The sequence below is a fragment of the Aulostomus chinensis genome, chromosome 22 (genome assembly GCF_037954235.1).
Source record: "Aulostomus chinensis isolate RoL2024-O1b breed Wild chromosome 22, RoL_Achi_v1.0, whole genome shotgun sequence".
NCBI classification, from domain to species: Eukaryota; Metazoa; Chordata; class Actinopteri; order Syngnathiformes; family Aulostomidae; genus Aulostomus; species Aulostomus chinensis.
Genome location: NC_141341.1, coordinates 2546563 through 2572081, shown reverse-complemented (window position 1 = coordinate 2572081; position 25519 = coordinate 2546563). Strand labels below are relative to the sequence as shown.

At 48.0% G+C, this 25519-nt stretch overlaps 3 protein-coding genes across 5 annotated transcripts; 2 read left to right on the top strand and 1 right to left on the bottom strand.

Moving 5' to 3' along the window:
* Positions 1-1894: 1894 nt before the first annotated feature.
* slc39a7 (solute carrier family 39 member 7) lies at positions 1895-8624 on the bottom strand. 2 transcript variants are annotated; one of them, XM_086193378.1, is made up of 8 exons: positions 8187-8624; positions 5981-6683; positions 5364-5532; positions 4654-4734; positions 4419-4553; positions 4210-4311; positions 3155-3351; positions 1895-2679 (listed from the first exon to the last, which is right to left on the bottom strand). In XM_086193378.1, exons 2-8 carry the CDS (start codon positions 6674-6676, stop codon positions 2425-2427), a joined length of 1635 nt encoding a protein of 544 aa, XP_086049504.1. In that variant the 5' UTR covers positions 6677-6683; positions 8187-8624; the 3' UTR covers positions 1895-2424. The 2 variants fall into 2 exon arrangements, with proteins under 2 accessions (XP_086049504.1, XP_086049503.1); XM_086193377.1 differs by lacking the exon at positions 8187-8624 and adding an exon at positions 7444-7684.
* Positions 7565-15200, top strand: LOC147240318 (major histocompatibility complex class I-related protein 1-like). Its single transcript, XM_086193474.1, has 7 exons — positions 7565-8520; positions 9705-9971; positions 10695-10973; positions 11499-11801; positions 12405-12560; positions 12649-12666; positions 13106-15200. Exons 1-7 carry the CDS (start codon positions 8475-8477, stop codon positions 13144-13146), a joined length of 1110 nt encoding a protein of 369 aa, XP_086049600.1. The 5' UTR covers positions 7565-8474; the 3' UTR covers positions 13147-15200.
* Positions 15201-15753: 553 nt separating this feature from the next.
* LOC147240317 (serine/threonine-protein kinase SBK2-like) lies at positions 15754-24507 on the top strand. Of its 2 annotated transcripts, XM_086193441.1 has the most exons (8): positions 15790-15860; positions 16519-16565; positions 16665-16754; positions 18912-19209; positions 21253-21397; positions 21487-21689; positions 22025-22186; positions 22342-24507. In XM_086193441.1, the coding sequence occupies exons 4-8, from the start codon at positions 19150-19152 to the stop codon at positions 22975-22977; spliced, it is 1206 nt and encodes a 401-aa protein (XP_086049567.1). In that variant the 5' UTR covers positions 15790-15860; positions 16519-16565; positions 16665-16754; positions 18912-19149; the 3' UTR covers positions 22978-24507. The 2 variants fall into 2 exon arrangements, with proteins under 2 accessions (XP_086049568.1, XP_086049567.1); XM_086193442.1 differs by lacking the exon at positions 18912-19209 and having other exon boundaries at positions 15754-15860; positions 22342-24506.
* The last annotated feature ends 1012 nt before the right edge of the window (positions 24508-25519 follow it).

The following is a 25519-nucleotide window of genomic DNA, read 5'->3' as shown; positions in this document are numbered from 1 at the left end:
AAATAAGTCTGCATTTGATGCTTCAAAGTGGAATATAACCAGCGACCCTTTGGTTGCTAGACGGCCACTCCACCCCTGAGCCATGCCGCCCAGGGACTGGCTCAGGCCCTAATAATAATAAATACAATTTTGATCACCAAAGAAAGAGATGAAATGTGAGCCCAGGCTCCTCCTCGAACGAGAGGCAGCTGATCTTTGCGGGACAAACTCGAGCGCTCCTTGTTTATGCAAATAACCTGAGCTTTTGACGACTGAGCCACACCCAAAGGTAGAAAATAAAAATTGCACTGGATTGTTGAGGGACAGGTCATTCACAATTGCATGACCTACTTCTGATTTGGCACACAGGCGCGACGATAAACGCTCAGTGAGTCACTGAACGGGAGCTGGTGAGCGGCTGCACGCAGCAGCAAGTCCACCACCCGCAGCAGCGCTGTGTTGCGCTTCATTCAGCGATGGAACCCACGCTGACTGACGTCATCAGGACCTTTGATATAGTTTCTGATGAAAACGTTGTGTTGAGACAAGCGCTCAAAAGAGCCACAGCAGGTACAAAGTAGGCCTTCCCAGAGGGAGGAGGAGGAGGAGGGTGAACCCAGCCTGAGTGCTTCCTTCCTGGGGATTCAGCAGCTCTCATGGCAACATGAACCCCCAGGCGGACGCAGTCGTTTGCGGCTTCTAATCAAACACAGAAACACAGGACGAGAGGTCCGAGCCCTGCCGCCGTTCCTCTCCTCCGCTGGTCACTCCTGGGACTCTTCTTGTGGCTACAAATTCACCTGGTTTGTGTTGGAGCAACAACGCGCTTGCATAGAAGATCTTTGTCTGCTGAAGAAGGTCAAGTGGAACGTTTCACGAATCTGTTTGACTGAAATTGACTCCAAAGATTCCCGATGAGGGGGCAGCAGGGGAACTGACGCGTCTCAGCCCGACTCGGCCCGCCAGGGGTCGGCGAGCCGCTGCCTCACCGACTCGCAGCAGTTTAAACTGGCGGGTTTCCGTTTGTCCCAGCTGGCCCCTGAAGACGGGGCGACGGACAGCAATGACGTGTTTTCATGGAGTTTCTTCATCCATGTGGCACAGCAGAGGGAACGCGACAAAATACACACACACAAACACACACGTAATAAAAACCCTCCACAGCACTCAGGTCTGACACGTGCAGACCCCCAGCCGCCTTTAACAGGATCAGTGGGAGAAAATGGACGGATGGACTTTCATGCATTTGAAAGGACATGAATGTGAGAAAACAAGGTGAGAACAGCCTCTCTGGCAAACGAAGCTGAATTTCATCTTAAAAACTAAAACGATCTCCGCCCCGGACGTTAAATTCAGAGCCAACAAGAAAGAACAAAACGGCTACTTTTGGGTTTTTATTTCATTAAACCTCCCCCTCTGTAACTTATTCTCTCTCATGAGCCGAGCGCCTCCTCCCTCTACTGTTCTTTAATTTGTCACAGACATTTTTTCAAGCTCCTTCTCAAACCCAACCATCACTCGCACACGTGCAGCACATTCCGTGTAGGCGCTTCCTTGAAGTTGTAAAGTCACGACACGACGACGACAGTTTCAGTCAAATGTGTTTCACGGGTTAATCCGAGCAAAGAAATCCACTACCGACGCCGCCGCCACCTTGATGACCGCCGGCGGGACGGCAGGTTGCCCGTCAGTCGTGTTTCAACAACCTCCAGGTTCCTCACTCTGCAGCGTCAAGGCTGTAATTCACGCTGAGGCGCATTCATGGTTTCTAAAGCGTACCTGGGGCAGCAGGTCACGGCGGTCGGTGTTACCGCGGACTGGAGAGCAACGACGACTGTACGGGAATGTCAACATGGTTTCCTTTCATCCACTATTGTAACAACAGAAGCTCATATTGTAGAGTTTATTCTGTGGAATGTTAAAAAAAAAAAAAAACATTTAAAAAAAAAAAGTCAAGATTGAAGATCTCCTCTCAGACCAGCGGTCACAACTGAACCCGGCACTGACCGACCTACAATGTTGACTAAAGAGTAACCGGCGGCGGAGCAGTTGGTGGTGCGGCGGCAGGAAAACGGTGACAAATTCACCCACTTGTGCTGCAGAGGAGCTGTCAGTTGGACTCGGACAGCCGGGCGTGGAAGTGGCGAGGCTGGGGAACGGAGAGAAGCCCGTCCTGCTGGAGGGACAAAAGCATCCGTCCTCTCAGGACCGCTCCCTCCGTGTGTCTCTTCCCAGCTCTGCCCTTCAGCAACCTTGAAAGACACTTTCCTTAAACTGGAACACAATTCAACCATCTGAGTCTGAAAAATCAACTTCATAAAAATTGTTCCGCACCCCCACAAAAAACAAACAAACAAACAAGTCCACTGAATTCTTATTTAAAAAGGATTTTCTTCTAAACGTCTCTTCTCCGTCTCTGTTCCCCCATCCCTGCTCCACTGCCTCTCACTCGTACTCGGCGATCAGAACCATCATGCCCACTCCAAACAGCAGCGCCTGGATCTCCATCAGAGACTGTCCAAAACTGGAGCGGCCAGCCAGCAGCTCTGGGAGCACCGTCACCGTGGCGATGTAAACAAACCCACCAGCTGTGAAGGGGAGGATCCAGGCGGTTGCCGCGGCGCCCACGCCTTCAGCCAACAGGGAGCAAGCAGTACCAGCCAGAGCGCCCAGGGCTGTCAGCAGCTGGAGACACATGGCCTGATGGGAAACAGGAAGAAGATGGCAACTGGTTTTGAGGTTCTGCTTCAAATTCATGTTGGGTTTTCAGTGTGAGGCCCGACGCCATCTTAGCACAAGATACTTTCACATTTGGTCTGACAGCATAAAACGAGGCGGCGAACACAGCGCCTACAACGACCGGATTTCACGCTCATTTTTAGTCTAGAAAAGACGGCTGATTTCAAGTCAGGGGACATCAAACATCAACCTGAACAGAGGAGGAATTCATGAGCGCGAAGCCACTTGTGGTCATGTTGTAGTCACACTAACTTCAGGAGTACAGCATCCTCCTGTTGTGAAACTAGGAACAACGTCGTGAGCAGAGTCTCCTCCTGACGAACCGTCGTGAGCAGAGTCTCCTCCTGACGAACCGTCGTGAGCAGAGTCTCCTCCTGACGAACCCATGCTCACTAATTGGACTTTAATGGTCTGTGTTGCTCGAGCACAACTCTACCTTCCTCTTGGTGCAGCCAGACTGAACGAGGATGGCAAAGTCTCCAATCTCGTGCGGGACCTCGTGCAACAGGATGGTGAGTGTGGTGATGGCGCCCACTGCTGGACCAACCAGGAACGAGGCTCCTATTGCCAGGCCATCCGTGAAATTATGAGTGAAGTCAGCGGCCAGGTTAAGGTAACCTGACACCTTGATGTCTGAGGTAAAGAGAGGAAATAGAACGAGCTCTTTAGAACCCTTGAACCAGTTTCCTGATACATGTTTCTTTGTGGTTCTGGGGCTGGCAGGTCAGGCATGCGGGGAAGCATTTCTGGTATGAAAGCCACACGAGTGCAGCCTAGATATTCAACACGGTTACAGGAGACTTCTGAGGTGGAGAGATTTCCTTGGTGGCAGCTCACGCCTCTACTGGAGGAGGTTCCCGCCGGTCGGAGGGAAACACACCTTCACTGGCGGGGCAGAACCGCCCAACACCAAGGAGCGTGTTCTGCCACCACAGCTCACGGAGGACGGGATCCAGAAGCTGCTGGGCTTGATGGTTCCCACAACCCCTTCACGACAACATGGTCAGCACCTCAGCTGAGAGCTCAAACGAGGACACTTGAAAAGCCCAGTCGGGTCCAAAGAGCTGCACTGTCGATGCGAAGTTCATCAAGACTGCAACTTCGACGGCTGATGAAGTTGATCTCACACAAGTCTACAATTTCCGTTTCATCACTTTTGCAAGCTACATGCTAATGCTAACCGCCAGCTAATGCTGACCACCGACAGCGTAGAACGTCCGCAGGTTCACTCACGCACATAACTGAGCTTTCTGCTGCAGACTAAACCTGACGGGGGAGGTAAACATTAAGCACCGCCGGCCCTGCCCCCAACATTCCTGGACCATTTTAAATATGAACCCCCTAAGCAGGGACTGTGGGGCTGGCCTGACTCAGGAGTAAAGGACCCCAGCACCCCTGGCTCCTGCTCCTGGGGTTGAAACACACCTCCAAGCATCACTTTATCCAGTGTTTTGGTGCTAATCACAGCTGCATCAAGTGCTCCATGGTCACCTGTGCTCTTGCCCTCAGTCTTTGGCGCCGTCTCCTCTTTGCTTTCTTTCTCCTCCGTCTTCTTCTCTTCTTCATTGTCACTGTCCTTCTCCTTGGCAGCAGCTGGAAATGCGACATGTTAGAACAAGCTCTGCACTTCATGCTCACAAAGTGACAACCACAAGCTGGGATTTCAGGAAGATGCATCAGAGCAGGAAGCTCCTGAATACCGTGGGAGTGGCTGTGGGAATGTCCGTGACCGTGACCGCCCTTCAGCAGGCGCACAAACTTCTCCACCACCAGGAAAGCGATGATCCCACAGAGAACCCACAGACCCACCGACATCATGTGACCGTGGGCAGCTCCTGTGCAACAGAGAGAGAGAGAGAGAGAGAGAGAATCAGCTTGGACCGGTTCCACGTCCGTCCCATCTTTTCGGCTCTGTCTAAGAGGTCACTAGCATACCGTGAGAGTGACCGTGGTCATGTGTTTCCTCGCCAGCGTGCGAATGGCCGTGATCTCCGTCTTCGTGGTGAGAGTGAGGCTCTGGGCACAGCAGGCAGAGCACAAGACATGCTTTTATTTTCTGGAAGTTTAATGCTAACAGGTGATTTGCGTCTCATCAAACCGATGAAGAAAGTCAGTCGGTGATGAGTCGTCATCATTTAGCACTCAGAATGTGGAACCGAGACACGCGACTTGTACCCAACCCAGTTTCCTACATGATTCTTGATTCCTGCATTACAGAACGTAGCTGTGCGGAAGGTTTTGCTGACAAATCTCTTCATCTTTGTACTTTTGGAACTTCTCCGATCCAAACTATTTTTCGATCGCAGTGTGGGAAGTTTAGTTGTCAGTTGTGTTTCCTTTGATAGCAAAATAAAGGCAGGCGGTAACTCAGCGTGAGGGAGGGCAAACACAAGCAGCGGCTTTCATTTGGGAGCAAAACTTTATTTGCCCAAAAAGTAGAAATTATTACAAAATATTTTTAATTATACAAAAGAAAAAAAAATCAGAGTAGAAACTTTTGCTAACAAAGCTATCTTATGTTTGTAATTTGGGAAGTTCTGCTCTCAAACCAGTGTTTGTTTTGGTTGCATAATTAAGACATGGACGAACCTCTGAGGCCTCCCACGTGGGAGGAAAGCAACCAGGGTGGAGGTAAAGAAGCCTACCCAGAGCGTGTGGGATGAGGTGGAGAAAGGCGTCACCCAGCAAACCCCCAGAGGCAAAGCTGAGCAGCACCTTCAGCAGGTTCTGGTGCTGGTCACTGTTGGACTGAACTGGGATCAGAAACAGGATGAGGAAAGGCGCGGCGCTGATCAACAGGGTGGCGCCAATAGCCTGAGGACAGGAACAGAGACAAGTTGACTTCTCATTGATGTCGTCAGCCTTTGCTGCAGAACATAAACAGGCTGTGAGATCACCAGCCAGGTGGATCTCTTTTACCGTTCAGACCCCAAATCTCCCATCGGTTCATGAAAGCTGTGTGAGGACAGGCTGTCAATCAAACCCCCAAATACCACTCATGGATAAATGCACATAGAGAAAGAGTGAGAGATGCATTTCCCTCCACAAAAGTTGCAGCAAACAACAGACTTCAAGGCGTTCAACTGGCCTACACCACCTCTACACTGCCCCCTGCAGCTCATGTGAGTATTTCATCTTACTTCCACATTGACTGAGTTTCTGTGACTCATCAAAGACACGCAGGACATGCAGGTCAGGTGTCGCACAAGGTTCTGAGTGTTTTTCCAGTGTCAAAACTGGCACCTGTTCTTTCAGGTCTTACCTGCATCCAGAGCTCCATCATGTTCCTCTTCTCTCCCTCTGGCTCCCTCTTCTCTCGCTCCCCTCCATGTGTGTGCCCGTGGCCCCTCCCCTCCTTGTGCACCCAAACGACATCCTCGTGATGGGCATGTCCGTGATCGTGGGCGTGTCCGTGATCGTGTCCGTGATCGTGTCCATGAGCGTGATCATGATCATGTCCATGTCCGTGATCATGTCCATGTCCGTGATCATGTCCATGTCCGTGATCATGATCACGTCCGTGATCATGTCCATGTCCGTGATCATGATCACGGGCGTGATCACGGGCGTGATCATGTCCATGTCCGTGATCATGTCCATGCCCGTGATCATGTCCATGTCCGTGATCATGTCCATGTCCGTGATCATGTCCATGCCCGTGATCATGTCCATGTCCGTGATCATGATCATGGGCGTGTCCATGAAGCTCCTCCTCAAGTGTGCGGAGGTTCGCCTCAGCACTCCACTTGCTCGCTCCGTGGAACATCTTCACCTCAGGTTCCTGGTGGTCATCTTCTCCGTGAGAGTGACCGTGGTGATGGTGGCTGTGGTGGTGGCCATGGGAATGGGCGTGTCCATGATGGTCGTGGGTGTGGCTGTGAGCAATGGTTGGAAGGGAGGCTAACAGCAGTAGAGCAGATGTGGCCACAGTCAGCACCGGCAGATGAACACACCCCATATTCTTCCTTTGACAAAAAAAGAAAATGAGGACACAAAGTAAATAAGCAGTTACACAAAGGGCCGCTGTGATCAGTCACCCAGCTCACACGGCGTCATCCACACCACATCTTCAACAGGGTTCCCCTGAACAAAGATCCTGATCCACCCAGAACCAGATTCATAACTTCCAGAGGGCTGAAGACACAGACCAGATGCTGCAGGGCCTGCAGCACTGTGGGGGGACTGGAGACCCACGGTGGCAAATTCATCCAGCCTGCAAATATGCTGGGATACATCCTGACATTTCCACTCGTGACGCGATATTAATACTCTGGTCATGATTGATGATGCACACATGAATGAGCATGCCCCCATTGCTGTTAGCAGATTGGTTTTAAGAGCCATTTTTACTGTCCGTTGTTTGTTTCATCACGCTTTTTAAATTATGAGACGTCACCGCGTCAGTGCTGTGAATCCATAATTCCTGCTTCTGGCCGACCTGCGTGGTAATTGTAGCTCCTCAGATGTTGAGGTGTGCCGCAGATGAACACAAGGAGCTTTGAGTGCAATTGTGTTGGTGCAGAGCTGACAAAAGTGCAACTTTAATCTCCCAGGAAAACAGGAAGAGCCGGACATCAACATCCCTGATTTCACTGAACCGCGAGGAGGAACGGTAGCTAAGTTAGTTAGCTAGCGGGCTAACTAGTTAGCTAACAACCGCCTTGCTAACATGTCGCAGCAGCAGCGCTAGCAACACCAACTGAGAAGCAAACGAGTCGTTCTTACCTGGAAGCGTCAACTATCGCTGCGGCGGGGTGTCTGTCGGTCCCGTGTTAGCTAAAACCCTTTACTTGGTGCTTGTAGCTGTGTTTATTAAGACGTGGCATTTACTTAACTGAACCCATCCCGCTCGAAATCTCGCGGGAACGCATCCCATCCCGAGTATCCCGCCGTGTGTGCTCCCTTGCCGTTTGTGAACAGAAGGAAAATAAATGTTTACTGTTTCTTTTTGTTATTAAGATGGTGCGCGAATGTATATAGGACATGTTGGCTGCACAATTCCATCAATAAATACTGCAATAAGTGATTTTAGATCATATGTAGGAAGCAAAAGGAATTCGCTTCCTGGTAATATCGCGAGATTATTCTTTTTATTTGGGCGCCTGGTCGGGATTATACGGATCCAACTGGTAAGGCGTCCTGGAGAGGAGACGGAGCTCAACCACGTCAACTTTGGTGACAGATTAATAAACATGACAAATGTGCAACCTGGCCTGTATCGTGTTTGGCTTGAAAAACAACAAAATAAATGCAGTTGTCTTGCACGATGCGTTTCTGCATAATGTACTGCATAACCAAGTACGCATATTTCGCACGTCATAATAAAAAAAAGCCAAGTATACATATTTACACTCCTCACGAAGACGCCAGGGGGGTTGAGTAACGAGAACATGGCGCAGTTTCGTTTGTCACGGGAATCTCAAAGACCACCTGTAGTTTAGTGACACGTTGTGAGTTTGGCAAACAACCTGTGAGTGCGGCACGGGTCCTTTTATGGCTCTAACTGCACTCCGTGACTCATGGCGGCGTCACGTTTGTCGTTAAGAAACGTGTAGTGGCGCAATCAAGTTCCAGCGACGGCATCGCGACTCGACAAGAGGCATCTCGCGCCTGCGTTGGGTGTCAGCCCCTCACGTGGGGGCGACGCAGTTCTCCTGAGTCTGGCCTCTGCTTCCTCCAGCTGCGGGTGCCTTGTTCGGGGACTTAAAGGAGTCTGGAAAGTTTCAGCCCCAAGAATCCCACCGGCTGCTGGCAGGATGAAGCTGCTTCTGCTGCTCGTCTTGTTTCAGGTCGCGTCATCAGGTAAAAACCGCCGATGACCTCCGAACTGAGCCGCTAAACGGCTGGATTCCGCCCGCAAAGTCGTACGCGCGCTCCACGAGTCGCTGTCACAGCATGATGCAACTTCATGCCTGTGTTTGAAAATGCCACATCCTGAGACGACTCCTGCAGTACCAAGTCTCCAGTTCCTGGTTTAAAAATGGACGGTGCTCTCTTTTTTCCGGGGGGTTCGGGTTGGATTATGGAAGACCAGAGCGTTGATAAGCTTAAGTTTTGATGTAATTTATGGTCACGCGGCTGCAGCGCCACTCCTCTGCGCATCACTTATTTCCTCCATAGCCGCACATGCAACACTCACACAGTTCATCATAAATAATCACATTCAAACGTGATTTATAAACCCGCTGGAAGTTTTTCATATGAAGTAAATCCAAGATGGGGGGGGGGGGGTACTTAAAGGGACTCTTGACTCATAAATTATATTTTACACTCACAAACGGATTTCTTTGGTACTCTTTTCCCTCTTCGTCTTCGTGACTCCTGAATGCCGAAGGAGCCAGCCACGTATGTTTAGCTCGAAGCTAATGGCGGCTAACGGCTAGCAACAGCTAAACCACCCCAGCAAACTCTGTTGGACTACAAGTCCCATCAGTTGGTTCCCACTTAAGATCGAAATACTTGTGGATTACCAAGCATGAGAGCTTGTTCTCCACACCTCATTTGCGCTCTACCCCGCCTGTTCATTGTCTACCGACATCTGTAAACACTCTTCGCACTCTTGACTTTGGTTTTTTTTTTGTAATCCTTTGCTTATTGCTTGTTTGCACCGTGGGTCAGAGAGGACTGAAACTTCATCCGTGCTGTGTGTCGTGCACATGTCGTACATTTGACAAAAACGCCGACCCTTGCCCTTTTGGCTTCGGCCAGTTTTGCGTTTGTTAGCCATGAGTCGCCATTAGCTTCAAGCTAAATATAAGTGGCTGGCTTTTTCTGCTTTCTGGAGTCAGAAAGACCGAACAAAGGCCAGTTTTTCTTTAGCTCGCAGTAACTGTGAGTATTTGAAAGTGAAGTATTGCTTTAAGGCCAGCTTTTACTGCAGATATATTTTGAGTTGTTAAACTCTTTGATTGTGGCTACTCAGTACCTGTAAGTCAATCCACCAAAGAACTGTACTGAACAGAGTGTCAACTTTCCTTTTCCTGCAGTGAAACACACCCTCCGATTTTTTGTTTCTGCCATGAATGGCTTTGAGAACCTCCCAGACTTTGTGGGCGTCGCCATGGTTGATGGTGTTCCAGTGGGTCAGTACGACAGCATCATCAAGACCACCGTACCCAAACAGGCCTGGATGGAGGGACTGTTTGAGGAGCACCCCGAGCATAAGAAGTGGTACGCTCTGAAGTGTTTCACTGCCCAGCAGTTCTTCAGTTCCAGCATTTTCAGCTTGAAGGTTCGCTTAAACCACACTGGAGGTAGAGTATCTTTGTGTTTCCGTTCAAGTTTTTCCTGCTGAAATGATTCCGCCCGGTCCAGGAGCTCCGCTGTAGCATGCAACACGGGATGGTTTTCTGAGGGTCAACGCTCTTCCCTGCTTGCGGGACAAGAGTTGTACCTGTTTATTTTGTAGCGGACTAACAAATTTGGTAAAAAATGTATCACCGTGTGAGAGCTGGCTGTCTGTGGAGGTAGAGGGCAGCACAGAGGGAAGCCGAATGTGTCACTGTTTTATCGGCCTCGGTGTCGTGGGGACTGTCTTTTCAGCCTTTGCCGTGGCGGCAGTGTCCTCTGCAGCCCTGTCAAATTCCTTGAATGTTTTTTTTCCCCCCACATGCTCAACTTTTTTTTTTTCCTTCCAAATCCTCTGCTTGCTTACCTGTCAGCCTAAATCCGGTCACACTCGGGAAAATCGAGTCGACGTCTTCGTGTGGATGGACCAGCGAAGCCTTCCAGTTGTGGTAACTTGCCTGCGAGGACTGCCAGTGTGGTCACTAACACAATCATGGCCAATCAAACATTGCCCTTCCTTCTAGAGGGAATGTGTGATTGACTGATTCAGAACAGAATCCCTCTGATTTGTGACTGTCCAGGCAATTATTGACCCTTGTCCTCTGAGTCCACTAGAGAAGTTGTCGCTCCATGACGCGTCTCCGTGGTAACCGACCGACTGCTGAGATCTTTGTCTCTGCCTCTCTCAGATTCCGTCATTCTACAGAGGATGAGTGGCTGTGAGTGGGACGATGAGACCGGAGAGGTGGTTGGTTTTAACCAGTATGGTTACAATGGAGAAGACTTCATAGCTCTGGACCTGGAGACGCTGACGTGGGTCGCTCCGACTCAGCAGGCTGTCTCCACCAAACACAGATGGGATATTGAGAAAACCCGATTGGAATTTAATAAGTACTTCTGCATGGAGAAATGCCCCGAGCTGCTGAGGACGTATTTGCACTATGGGAAGAGCACCCTGCAGAGAACAGGTAGGACCAGCTGGCTTCTTCGTCTGCTGTTTCAAGCACACATAAAAATGGTAAAGAAGTCAAAATCCACATGAAAGGGTGTGCAACCACAGTATTCTGGGGCAAGAGAATACCAGGATGTACCATTTCTGCTGGCTCAGCGATAAATGGCGCTACTCATGGGCGTCCATCTCATTGCAACATGAGCACATTTGTCTCTATGGCACTCAAAAGTGCTTCATAAAAGGTGCATTTTGACTTTGTCAAGGAACTAAAAGGCTGTGGCCCTTTGTTGAATAAAAATACAAAAGACATCCATCCATCTTCTACCATGTATCCTGTAAAGGGTCGCCGGGATGGAGCCTGTCCCAGCAGCCTTCAGGCCAGAGGCGGGGTTCTTGCTGTGGGGGGAACGTGCTAACCACTACACCACCGTGCTGCCCTACAAAGACATTGATTTTGATTTCTGTCTATATTGATAAATCAGTGCAAATGTGATGGAAGATCTGAACTAAAAGGCAGATTCATGACTCTTTGTCCCCCCAGTGCCTCCATCAGTGTCTCTCCTCCAGAAGTCTCCCTCCTCGCCGGTCAGCTGCTTCGCTACAGGTTTCTACCCCAACAGAGCCGCCATGTTCTGGAGGAAAGGTGGGGAGGAGCTTCACGAGGACGTGGACCTGGGAGAGATCCTCCCCAACCACGACGGAACCTTCCAGATGGCCGCCGACCTGAACGTGACATCAATCCCAGCTGAGGAATGGGAGAAGTACGACTGTGTGTTTCGTCTTTCTGGTGCCAAGGACCTGTTTGTCACCAAGCTGGACAAAACAGCCATCAAGACGAACTGGGGTGAGACTGGAATCAAAACTAATGCAGCTTGTTTGGGACCATAGCCCAGGGGATGATGGTTTGTATGTACCAAGGGGGACTTTGAGAAACCGCAGAGAGAGAGAGATAAAGAGAGGTGTAGAATGAGCTCCCACCTGCTAGGTTGTTTCGGTACACTTGACTAATCACAAATCCATCCCAATTCTACTGTTTATCCTGTTAACGGTGGCCGGGGTGGTGGAGGTGGAGCCTATCTCAGCAGCCTTCCCCCTGGACAGGTCACCAGTCCATGGCAGGGCCAACACATAGAGACAGACAACCATTGGCTCTCCCAGCCACGCCTACGGTCAATTTAGAGTCTGGATTAACCTGGTCCCTCTTGATGTCTTTGGACTGTGGAGGAAGCTGGAGTACCAGAGAGAACCCAGCAGGAACAGGGAGAACATGGAGACTCACCCAGAAAGACCCTGTGCTGCAGCCGGGGGACCACTGCACCACCGTGCCACCCCAATCATGAATCAATATTCCAAAAGAGACTGACAGTATCATCAGCGCTTAATTCAAACGTAGATGAAAGCAGGGTTGGTGAAAACTGACTGTGCATATTTTGTGTTTTGGCTGCAGTTCATCCCGCCAGGTTTGCTGTACCACTCGGGGCTGGGTTGGCAGGACTTTTGCTGCTGGCCGTCGCCATCACTGGATTTCTTTTCTACAGAAGAGCAGAAGGTGATCGACGGAGAGACGATGAAGACCCAGGAGCACAAAACCCTGTGACCCAACGTGGGTGCCGCACTGCCAGCTGCGTGGTTCTGGCATGCATGGAAATATGATTCATTTTGTAATTTTTGGTCTCCCATCTTTATTTCAGGCTGCCTCCCTGATGTTGGTAAGTATTCTACCATCCTTCCATCCATTTTCTACCGTGGGGGGGGGGGGGGGGGGGGGTGGAGCCTATCCCAGCAGCCTTCCCCCTGGACAGGTCACCAGTCCATGGCAGGGCCAACACATAGAGACAGACAACCATTGGCTCTCCCAGCCACGCCTACGGTCAATTTAGAGTCTGGATTAACCTGGTCCCTCTTGATGTCTTTGGACTGTGGAGGAAGCTGGAGTACCAGAGAGAACCCAGCAGGAACAGGGAGAACATGGAGACTCACCCAGAAAGACCCCGTGCTGCAGCCGGGGCTCCACCCACAACCTTCTTGATGGGGGCCACAGTGAGGACCACTGCTCCACCGGGCCGTCCCACTGTCATACCTTGAAACGTTTTTAATTCTGTTTGGGCAAAGTTTGATCGCTGCTTTACTCTCTATTCCTCTTGACAGGTGCAGGTAGTCCAAAAAAATTGAAAGCCATCTCAGGATGAGGACGCACCGGTTACCACGGCGATATCTGCTCACTCAATTCCCAGTTGTAATCTGACACTCCGGCATCTTGATGGTGCCGCAGACGGCTGTAGGACAGCCTGAGCGTCGCCCGAGGGGAATCACACGCATTCTTCAAGCATTGTCATTCTGCTGGAAGTAGGAAAACTAGTCTCTTCTTTCTGGTGCTAGAAACCCTAATTCTTTTTCCGTCCAGCTAATTTCTCGAGTGACGTTGAGTGAAGTGACATCTTTTTTTTCTTCTATGCATTTGAATTAAACTCATAGATTGATAGATGCACCAGCATGTAAAGGGAAGAATGGGAGGTTCATTGGTGCGACAGTAGCAACTGCTTAGAAATGCAGCTAAAACACGTGTGTGTGTGTGTGTGTGTGTGTGTGGCAGCGACAGCAAACGTGTATTTACAGAATCTGACTCCCTGAATGTGTCACGTCGTTACCTCTTCAAAGCTCCTCCATGTATTTGATGGCAATGGTGAACAGGATTATGGAAAAACTATGAGGCTGAGGAAGAAACTGTTACATTTTGAGGCAGATCAGTTATAGCGCTACCCAGTGGTACCCAGTCAGACACTTTGTTGATAGGTCAGTGTGAGGTTTGTTAATTTGTGGTTTTCTGATGTGGTTAATTTAACCATAGAACCGCCTGTTAAGAGTCGGATCTCTTCCTGCTACGTGATGTCATCTCCAAGCTGAAACTAAGTAATGGCGCCACACCCATTAAGCAAGCCTGACATATCAAACATCAAACCCACACTGTTGCCATCATGTTGCTGGGGAAATGTTCTCTAGCACCATCTAGTGGATGCAGCAAGTTATATTGCAAAAATGAAATATTATCATTCTACAGGCCAAACGCAAACTCTGTAGCTCAGCGATGGCGTCAGCGTGCCCAGGTCAGAGCGGCTTTGTTTGAGTGTGGAGGCGGGACCATCGTACCTCAGCAGCGCAGCCAAACCAAGTGTGAATGCACCCTAAGAAATGGCGATCAGATTGGATGCCACTGTACTGCTACTTGCTCCAGACTGGGGGAGAAAAAAAGCGTCAGTACAGCGTGAAACTGCCGCTCCTCAAAGTGTGTGGGTGGAGCAAATGTGACATTACGTTTTTATAAAACTCCCAAGTTTAAAACCTGTTTGTACTTGAAGGGCCTTTCTGACACTGGCATTTTTTTCCCTCTGCGACTGAATAAAACCTGCCTCTGTAATTTACCCTTCATAGTCTGGCACACACGCAGACAGGCTCACAAAATTGAATGTAGTGATTAAGATTTTAATCTGAAGTAGGTCGGGTCTGTCGGGTCAGACTCTTGCGTCCTCCTGTGACACTGTACGTTTGCAGTTTCAGTTCCTTATTTTAAATTTAAATCTTCATCACGCTTTATGCTTCTCTGTAGAGGCTCCAACTTGCTTGTGTTGTACGTGACCTCGGACAAAAGCGTCTGCTGCATGAAATTGTCGAAGTGCAACAAATCAGGGTTTTTATGCTCTTGTTTTTGAACTACATCACATTTTGACCAACGCCATGATGTCATTTGCAGAGGTAATAACCACTTCCATTGAATAAAGCTCAGCAGGCTGGAGGAGGATGTTAATCGCAACTTGATAATTGGCTTCTATAAAGAGGAGTAAAAGAAAATCATTTTATTTTTGATACTGTATAAGAATTCCTACATTGAGCAATTTCTACTGTCATATTGTGCTGTGAGGAAATTAGCCTTCTCTACGCATCTCCCATTGAGATCATGAAATGCTCTGATCCATGAAATACTTAATTAATCTTATTTTTTTATGAATTGTTTTTATATTGAGGTCTGGAGGCTAAAACCACATTGTGTTAGTGGTTAAATGGATTTTTCCTCACCATTTCAGCACAAAGTCTTCATCTTTAATTGTGTGAGTTATTTTGACAGTAGTTGTAGTAATTATGGAGTGTTTGGAATGTTAAGTGATCCATTAAATTTCACAAGTGAAATCTGTTAAATGACTGTGGTACGACTGGTCTGGTTTGTCATGGATACTGATCAAATAATCTCTGTAAACCCTACTAATTGATAATAATTACATTTATTTATCATTACATTTACGATGTGTGATATTGGGGTTCTTTTTCAGAAAAAGTTTTGATCTTTTTAATAGATTTTTTTAAAAACATTTTTGGTGTCGTCAGATGTCACTGCCAACAACGTGAACCGCAGTTTTACCGTATTGCAGTTACTTTTAGCTGTAATTGTGACTCAAGGACTTCCAGGCTTGAGCTCGCGCAACAAAGCTCCATGTTGGGCAACACACAGGAAGAGAGGGGGCTTAGGGTGTCAGTGTTTAGACTCATGGGGAACATTTACATTTTTAAGAACTGGAAACGAAAAGTGAGCTAATCTGAAAAAATATGAAAGATTATAGAGAGATATAGAGTTAAAGAGTTAAAAAAAACGTGTTGGTTGAATTCCTCTGGGCGGGGGGGAGGGGGGGCACAGGGAGGCAGTTGAGTTGGACTCGAAGGAGTCTGTTGAGAACCACTTTAATGTTAAATATCAACTGCCCGTTTGAGCAGACTTGATGAGGGACATGTTTGGCAGCTGTTAGGTTGCTATGGTTACTCCCGCCAAATAAGCTCCGTATGCCAGTTGGCAGCCATAATGACACAGCATTTCTAAGCAGTAACCAGTGGGGGGAAAGGATGTCAAACTTCGGAGGTAAGAAAAACAAGCTGTCTCCTTGAAAATCCTTGCTCATATGGGAGTCGATGGAGAGGAGTGTGTTTTTATGGTGGTTCCACATGCTTGCAGGGCCTCTGGTAAAATATGTCACAGTCTTGAGTATACAGAGAGTGACCTGGGCGATGAAGAGAAGTGTCTGCCTGCCTGGCTCACAATTCTGGTACCACTGTGGCAAGGGAACCACCCTTAAAGAATAGAACTGGGGTGCTTCCATGTTGGCACACACTGACTTGTGTTCCTCCCCTGGGGGCTCGTTCAACCTCTAAATCAAGTCTCCACCATAAAATTTAATGAGCCACATTACAGGGACTCGTTTTTCATCTAAAGAAAAGGATTGAGTCCTCGTAACGTAGCTGTATGACAGACGTATGTCCCCTCATTGTTTGTGAGCAAACGCACAGGTTTGCACAGCCATCCTTTGTAGCTCTGATTAAATTTAAATCTTTAAAAAAAAATCACATTTAGCCACATTAGGACCAGTGTTGGATTCACGAGGATTAGAAATCCTGATAAGTTTAGTGTTGATACCAGAAAAGGTCTTCAGTAGTTGGCAACAAAACCATCTCTCTCGCTCTCTCTCTCTCTCTCTCTCTGTCATACACACACACACACACACACATGCACCGCTCTCCAGGATCCGCCCTGCAGCGCACAGGGGGAGGAAAAGGAGGAGCAGTGGAGGTGAGAACAAAACAGTCTAGAGTAAAAGTTTCTACAGCAGAAGCCGTGAGAATCCCCATCAGGGGGTGTTTGCTCATCGACGGCACTGTGACCCTGCAGGATCCGTTTTGGACCAGTCCACCTGAGAGCGGCGTTAGTGTCAGACGGAACTGAGGATCGATGACTCTAAACGGAGGCTGCAAAATGACAGTAAGTCTAGGAGCTCCTTCACTGGTCGAACTATGGGAATGTTTGTATGCGTTTAAAGTGACCGTCCATCTAAAAATGACCTGCTTCTGTAAGACAACAGGCTGGAGGTGCTGAGCGACTAACAACAGACGCTGAAAACATCCGTCTGGTATCACTGTTGCAGCTTCTCTGGATAAGTCATTGCAATGCGTTTCCAGAGAAGACAAAGTCCCGCTGAGAGCTGTGGAGGTGGGCGTTGGTGAAAGAGAAGAGAACCTCTAAATCAAAACTGTCAGGGCTGATAAAAGTCACTGGAGGTGGAAAACAGGTGCTTATCAAGTCAGCTGAGGACGTTGTGCGTTGACAGTTACATTGCGTCAAGCAAATTTATTCCAGCAGAATCCAGGTTTGGGGTTAGCCTCCGAAATCCAACCCTTTAATATTGAAGTTACTCACAGAATATGGACTTCATCCCTTGCACAGAGTCCCAGGGTCTGATGCAGCGGCTCTGGAATTAGTTCCTGTAAATTTCGAAGCGTATAATTCGTCACTTTCTGTCGTCACTGTCAGAGAGGTCATCGATGTTTCCTCACTGACGTTGTGGTGAGCTGCGAGGTTGAACTGGGCTTCGCCATACTGAGAGGTATTTCTCATATTCTGCTCCTCTCAAGTATGTGACGAGGCGAGCCAAAATATTAGAAACGCCTCTCAATTTTAAAGCCGTCCCGTTCAACACCTCAGTTATGAATGGGCAGTTAAATTATGAGTTCTCTGACAGTCCAGCAAAACGCCACATTGCTGCCTTTGGACAGGAAGAGTGGATGTCTTCAAATACTATTTAGTTCGATATCAACCTCATGAAGAACCGCCTGGTTATCTAACAAACCTACCAAAGCCCATAAATAAATAGTTCTTCAAACACGCCATTTAGTCAGGAAGGTCCTGTTTTATTGGTGTCATATTGATGGTCTCGTTTTACATGTTATACTTTCTATATTTTCATGTGCAATATCTTCTGATTCATTGTAAATACCGAATATAAACATCTGACCGTGTAAACTAAATTCTCCTGTCGTCCGTTAGAACGCAGTCACGCGGTACGGTAACGCAGCCAAACTCTGTTCATAGTTGTTTATTTGAAATGTCATGAACATGCCAGCTCTTAAAATAAAACCCGTCTTGGATGGACGATGCTTTCAAAGTTGAATTCGTGCCTCGCTTGCCAGCTGAAATAGTGTTTCTCTCTCTCTTTGACACACACACACACACACACACACACTCGATCACTTCTGCCTGCTACTGTATGTGCTATGAGAATACAGAGGGGCAACATTATGCAGCCTAGCATCAGCAACACCCCCCAAAATAAAAGAGGCAAATTTGCAAAAGGCAACTGGGAAGAAACACTGGAGATCACAATCACCTGCATCAATGAGGACGACCTCAGCAGGCAGGTGAGGGTCTGAGCCCTGAGAACAAAAACAAACGAGCATTGGTGAACATCGGCCCCCTCGTCTCACAGACGTCTGGATGGACTTTCGGTTCGCGAGTTACCCTAAAATAAGACCACGGCTTTACTCAGCAAAATAATACGTCAATAAATGTCATGGCTGTTGAATTCCGGCTGTCCCAAAAACAGCGCTGATGAAACAAGTGGTTAAATGAGCTCCGGACATTGGACACTCAACCGAGCCAAAAGCAGAAGAAGCACAAAATGAGTTTATCTGTTCGCGTTGGCTTTTTCCTTCTAATGATTGCATTTGCCCTTCAAAACCCTGAATCTCATGAACGTTTGTGCCCCACAGCGTTGATTTAAAGAAGTGATCGGGAATCCAGTGTAAAAGTCCCGCTGGCACTTGTTGCAGGGGACCCATGGAGCTGCTACCTTCTCTTAGGACTTTCTTTGTTGGACTACATAAAAATATGTCATGCCTTTGGCACCCTATGAACAATGAAGAGATTATGATGATGATTATTGTTTATTTAGCAGCGGAGCAGGTATATTTTTCACCTCAAACCTCCCTGAGCCCTCAGAAACTCAAAAACCTTTCCTCCTTGTAGCCAGACACCATAACCACTGTCTCCATCATCCGTGTGACCACACAGGGATGTGGATATTCCTCGTCCAGTCATATCCACACAGACAAACATCTTGTCATTCATCGCTCCGGTCCACAGGGGTCCCCTCCCATGTAGAGGACATCGGCGGGACATTCATCTCTTCAACAAACACCGGTCAAATAGGGCCAAGCTCTTATGTAACCAGAGTATTCGGTCCGGCGGCTGACGGAGGAGCTGTTGGTCAGCGGTGGCCGGTGTCGCCTCTTCGCAGGGATTTAAAAACCCAACCAGCTCCAGGCACGTCTGCTATGCCGCTCACTGAATACCCCTGGAATCCCCGTCCCCAAACCCCCACATGCCATCACACTGTCAGCAAAACCTGTCATGCTCCACTAATCACAGCAGGAATTTACAAGTGAGTGTCTGCAGTTGCATTCATGTCTTTGATGGAGGATGAACATCCGCTACATTTGTTTCAAGATCTTTTCATCTGGCAGAAATTCTAAACCCAGAATTCTTGTACTTACCTTTTAATTTATTGTCGTTATCTTGAGACTGCAAATTTATTCTTGTGTTGGCTCACAATAACAGCTTGTTTTCTCATGATTACAGATTCATGTATCTCATTATCTAAAGACACCAAGACAGATTTTTCCCAATAATGACTTCAACACACAGTAGCTTTTTATATCAAAGAGTTAATAAACAATAATTAATAGGTATTAATGCCCCATAAGGATGATAAAGATTTTTCAGCCTTAATTTACCCAGTTAATTGCTAACACATCTCAATTAATGCTCGCGACAAGCAGTTAATGGAGTCGCCCCATTGGCCTTTTGCTTTCTTGAGATAACAAGAAAACCCTCTGGAGATCACAAGATTATTCGTTCTTTTTTAACAGCTTTCTCCCCATCCGCCATCAGCTCAGTTAGCTTCAAGCTAAATGTGCACGGCTGGTTCTTTCTGCTTTCTGGAATTGCCAACAAGTGGTGCAAGAGGAGAAAAATGCTTGAAGGTTGAAGCAGTTACTTTTAAAAAATGTTAACTTCCTCCCTGTCGTGCATCAATCAAAGATACACCGACACAATCATTCATGCAAAGCCAAAACTCTCGTAAATTATGCGTATTGAAGCCTTCTAGCATCGAGAGGAATTTGCCTCTGACTTGAATCATTCAGAAATTTAGAGCCCGGAGAATTCAGGCCACTCAGACCACCCACTGGACAGATGAATTCACACTTTTGATCACACGGCTGACCAGGATGGAACAGAGCAGTGCTCGATAGTTCTCCAGGCATCATTCTCACCACCTCAAAAGGGTTATGTAACTGGTGTCTTTGCAGTGTTGCCTTTCCTTCTGTTCCACTAATAGAGAGTCGCGTCATCGTCCTGTGATCGCCTACAGCTTCATTATTCAAAATTTCACTCCATTAATCAGGAAGACCCGATGAAATGTGCCCCCCCCCCCCCTGTCTTTGTGACTGTGGGCGTAAACAAGACGGATAGCGTTCGTGGACGGGACACTGGCAGCTCTTACGAAGGCTAATGAGCTTCTCCTGCACGTGTCTGCATGAACGGGTGACACCAAACACCTGCCAGCTGTGGTGGAAACATCAACGGACCACCAGACAAAATAAAGAACCCCCTCTCAGAGGATTTCATCAAGCTATTAACAGACGTGTTTATACCCGTGGACCAGCGCTGCCAGCATCGCCATGACGACAAACATCGCTGCATTGGGTGTGATTGGTTCCAGAGCAGGTGTGAAAGAAGATTTATCACCTCATTGCTGTCTTTCAAATGTTCCAGGGGGAAACAGTTGTTTCACTGTTCCCTCGGAGTCAGAGGTAATATTCAGACCCTCTGAGGAGGAAGCCAGCACACCAACGCTCGCCGTCCAAAAGCCACCAGAATAAATCATTGCCTTTTCGTCTTCTTGCCTTTTGGTTTTGCAGCTTCAGTCTTGGAAGTGTATAACACATTCCTCTATCACTGCTGTTGGTGCACAATCATAAATAGAAGTACTGGTGTGTACTTGATAGTGTACAAACGCTGGTCACTGAGGGAGTGCCTTTTGAAGGGCAATGTGTACCCTTCAGTCCACCTCGGACCCTTGACAAGGGTGCACTCCTGGTCTCTTGCAGACCAGTATCATCCCTTAGAGGGAACATTCTTCCCTTTTCAAATCACATTTGCCTAAAATTTTATGTTTTTCTTTCCATGCTGTTGTTTTCAAGTGACAAGATGAGATTTGTTGCGTGCAGACATCACCAACTTATCTTAGGGTCAAGTAGAAACCGCTTATATTCAATTCTATCCTATCTACAAAACATAAACTTAAAGCAGCCGGTTTCCATTGAGGAAAAGGTTGGGAGTGGCACTGGTCAAACTTGTGCTCCAACTCCATTCAATGCACAAATCAGTGAATGGCCATTTTGTTCTCTGCGTCTGTGCTCAGGCTGCCACCAAGCTTCTCGATGAGATGTGCCATCTGACGGCTCAGTCTCTGACATCAATGGACACATCGGAGCACTTCAAGGTCCTAAAGCTCCTTGGTGAAGGCTCGTATGGTAAAGTAATGCTGGCAGTGCACCGGAAGAAAGGTGAGGAAGGAAAAAGAAAAGGATATGATCACGGATGTTATCAAAGCAATATTTCTAGATCCATGCAAATGTCTTTCCCGCTCCTGCAGGAACTCCCATGGCTCTGAAGTTCTTCCCCCGAGAGTCCACCTGCCTCGCCTCTTTCCTGAGAGAGTACAACCTCTCTCTGTCATTCTGCACGCATCCGTCCCTGACCAGAGCCCTGGGAATCGCCTACTCTACACCTTCGCACTACATCTTTGCTCAGCAAGCCGGCCTCCACGGTGATCTCTATGACATCATCATGCCTGAGGTATGCAGGGCGGTTTAGAGGAAGAATATGTGGCCCATCTCAACAAGCTAGTGCTTCATATTTCATTTTCCAAATCACTGGCTGGCAGTGTAAGACCAGAATATTGAGTCAAACCCTAGGGTTGAAACGGAGATGCTCGGCTGGGGTCACAAGCTTTGGGTGGTGAAAGGATGGGATCGCTGAGTGTCTTTGGCTGCTGCTTCATCTCAGGACAGGGATGTTACTGCAGAGTGATGAACTCCAGGGAAAGATCAGGATGCAGCCGCTGGTCCTGGCTGAGATGGACCACTGCGGAATCATCCCCTTACAAATATGATGCTCCTTTTTTCTGCCAGGTTGGTATGGAGGAGGACTGTGTCCAGCGGGTTGTGTCCCAGCTGTGCGGCGCTCTGTCCCACCTGCACTCCCTTGGCTTCGTCCACAGAGACCTTAAGCCAGAGAACGTCTTCCTGTGTGACCCGGCCTGCCGCTGGGTCAAACTGGGAGATTTCGGCATGGTCAGTGTGCAGCATGAGCCGGTAGCCTGATAGATTGGTATGACTAGCTAAGCAATACATGTATTCGCCATAATCCTGTCAGTGAAAATCAAGCTACAGTCATCAATGGGATATCCTGTACCTGTAGATACTCAATATTTGAATACTCCACCCAGGTGAAGGCCAGAGGCACGCGGGTCCCTGAGGTCTGGTACAGCTCTCCCTACTGCACCCCTGAGGCTGAGGTTGCGCGAGGAAATGAGGATAGCTGGAGTAGCATAAATAACAAGAATGATAACATGAAAGAGGGTGAGGAGGAGCAGAAGAAAAGAGTCTGGGTGTCTGTGGAGCCCAGCACTGACAGCTGGGCCTTAGGAATCCTGACTTATGCCATGCTGACAGGTAGTCACCCCTGGGCAGAGACAACCAGCGATTGCTACTCATACCTGAAATATCAGGAATGGTCTGACAGAACGAAAGGCCCAGAAGACGAGCTGGACGTGTGGACGGAGCCTCATCAAGACAGCATGGACCGCGATATTAATTTGAACGACGCAGACTTTGGAAAGAAGGATCGCCCCCCTGTTGCACCCCAGTTTGCCTGCTTCACCCCGCTGGCCTGCTTGCTATTCCGGTCTCTCCTTGACCCGAGGCCACAGCTCCGTGGGCGGCCTGAGGATGCGTTGGCATACCTCGGAGGGGACTGGATGATGGAGCAAGAGAAGGTTCGACTAGAGGAGGAGAGGAAGAAGAGCAGACGGAAAGGAGCAATCAGGAATATGAAAGAGATGGAGGGGAGAGGAGAGCGATGACCAGATGAGTCTTGGTCTCCTCTAGCATGAAACATGGGCTTTCCCAACGTTAACTTGTTTTAGCGAGCGTCTCGAGCGCAGCTTTTAGCCTCCGCGACTGTGGACACTGCAGCCAAGAGTGACGTTGAAGTTATCCTTTGTAAAACTCTTTCCAGCATTTTGATGTTGATAGAATAACTTTCTGCTGTCTTTAAATGGAGAAACAAATATAATATATAATATAACAAATAAACTGGCGACCTGTCCAGGGTGAACCCCGCCTCTCGCCCGTACACGCTGGGATAGGCTCCACCCCCCGCGACCCTTACTAGTGAGGAATAAGTGGAAGATGATGATGGATATAACAAATAATTCGATATTTGGTCGAGAGGTGAGGAAATGATCAGTCTTGGAAACCGGGGATGTCAGTTGTTAAACATAGCTGATTAAACACAAAATATTTTTATTCAGATTGTAGATGTTGGTCTATTGGTTAATTTATCGCCTTTTCTAGAGAGTTCACTGCTTCAAATACATGGAAAGTGCAAAGGCACCACAAGTCGCTTTTCAACCACTGGAACTTTACCCTGGAACTAGGAACCCCAGAAGGAACCACCTTGATTTCAAAAGTACAGGACAAAATTTAGTCTCAGGGACTTTAACCGCCCCCCCAGAGTCCTAGCTGTTCCAGGACCTGAGACTTTATCAGCCGCAACGACCACATTTAGTAAAGCTTACGACCAAGGGACCGATGACGAGGTCCAGGCCTCAATAGCTGCTTGTGATGCAGATGAAACTAGCAACAGCGGGCCAGCGGAAAGTACCATCAGCCACCCGGGGGTCTGGTGGAGCAGCCGACAGCTGTGGTTCTAACGCCGGCAACAACCAAGGTTCCAAAAGTTCCTGGGGAAAAAGTGAGTTGATGGTTGAAACACGTTGAATCAAAATGAACAGAAACTGGCATCCCCAGTTGAAGCCTTGAGGAGACTGACATGGAGTTATTAGTCATGTCATTGTGACTCCAGTCTAAAGCAGCCACGAATGAAAAGCCTCCACACAGATGGAGATAATTTATGTGTGGTGGAGCTGTAACGTCCTCGCAGCACTGAAAAAGAAACCTATCTTATTGCACTGTAACTATATTTGGGTCGAGAATTTTAACTGCGAGTGCAAAGGAAGCCATGAAGCGCACAAACTTTAGTGCCAGTTTGTACAGCTGTAAACACGACTGTAGTCAGGCGTGGGGCTCCCGTTTCAACCCCGCGGCCAGTTCCTCGTCGTGGATTCAAAGGTTAAAAAGACATAATCTCAACGGCTTTGGCACTGGCAGACATTTCCACCAGAGTAGAAGTTGGCAGCTAGCTAGCAAAATTTAGCTTTTTCTATCTTAGCATCAGCACTTTATAGTTTTTTACAGATTGTTGTGAGTAAGTACAATATGCCTTGAGGTGTTGTCCATGTCCGTGAAGTTCCTTGTTTCTGTAACTATTTCTACGGATTGGAGTTCATAGACAAGATGCCATTAAATAAAAGGTGTTTTAAAAATAATCAAAATGATGCCTTGCACATCCGTTTATACACAGTAACTTTTATTCTCCAGATTAATTACAAATTCAACCCATTTGAAGAGCAGTCTGAGCATGAATACACTCGTCAACGCGGAGTGGGGCCCATCTGGCCAGCTTCCCCAGGTGGTATCAAAAATAGATTCAGGACCGTAAACTTGACACTTCGTCTTTTCAGCACCATGTTGGTTCAGCTCTGATCCCTCAGCCGCCAAAGATCAGCCGAGTCACACGCTGAACGCGCCAATTCTGATGACCGCAGAGCTGCAGCCATCAGCACAAGCACGCCACATACAGCATCTCAGATGAGGAGCTGCCTACAATCCTTGGTTCGGTGAAAATACCGCGAGTATAAAACTCGACAAGACTCCAAAACACTGTAAAATGTCCCCGATGTGCTTTATCCACGTTCATCCCCGAAGGATTTGAAACCTTTCATTTGCTTCAGATGCAGTTGAGTGCTCGCTGACAGCCGCGCAAAAATTGTAGACACGCAGCTGCGCATGAATTATTAATAGATTATTTTACACGAACGATAAATTCGTCACACGAAATGAAAGATCGCAACGATCTGAGGAGTCAGAGAACAAACAGCAAACCCCTGATGGCCTCCAGATTATTTTTGTTGTCTGTGTTGGAACTAGAACTCTGCCCTGAAGACTGAGCCTACAGAGGTTTGATCCGAAGGCTGCCAGTGGCCTGCAGTGCTGGCTTCTGTTTGACGTGGGTTTTATGCCTCAGTATTTTAATTGTGCCCACACACAGGACCTGGAGAACACTTGCAAAAGCTGCACTTTACGTCTACAAATTGCGGTTCACCTATGACCTGAAAGTAAAATATCACTTTTTTTGTTTTGTCATCATTACTAGCGTGTGAGTTCTTGAGTCACGCCAGAAATGGCGTCACGGTGAACTTTGACCTTTGAGCTTTCATCGCTTCATCCTGGACATGCTTGGCTTATCTGACCAAAGTCCCTCGCGGCTGTCGGGAGGTTTTG

Coding starts and splice junctions, on each gene's coding strand:
- LOC147240318 (XM_086193474.1), top strand. CDS start 8,475: ATGAAGCTGCTTCTGCTGCTCGTCTTGTTTCAGGTCGCGTCATCAG. Junction 10,974..11,498: donor GAGCACCCTGCAGAGAACAG/GTAGGACCAGCT, acceptor TTGTCCCCCCAG/TGCCTCCATCAGTGTCTCTC. Junction 11,802..12,404: donor AGCCATCAAGACGAACTGGG/GTGAGACTGGAA, acceptor TTTTGGCTGCAG/TTCATCCCGCCAGGTTTGCT.
- slc39a7 (XM_086193378.1), bottom strand. CDS start 6,676: ATGGGGTGTGTTCATCTGCCGGTGCTGACTGTGGCCACATCTGCTCTA. Junction 4,312..4,418: donor TTCCCACAGCCACTCCCACG/GTATTCAGGAGC, acceptor TCGCATTTCCAG/CTGCTGCCAAGGAGAAGGAC. Junction 2,680..3,154: donor CTGGCTGCACCAAGAGGAAG/GTAGAGTTGTGC, acceptor GTTTCCCATCAG/GCCATGTGTCTCCAGCTGCT.
- LOC147240317 (XM_086193441.1), top strand. CDS start 19,150: ATGCCATCACACTGTCAGCAAAACCTGTCATGCTCCACTAATCACAGC. Junction 21,398..21,486: donor GGCAGTGCACCGGAAGAAAG/GTGAGGAAGGAA, acceptor CCGCTCCTGCAG/GAACTCCCATGGCTCTGAAG. Junction 21,690..22,024: donor ATGACATCATCATGCCTGAG/GTATGCAGGGCG, acceptor TTTTTCTGCCAG/GTTGGTATGGAGGAGGACTG.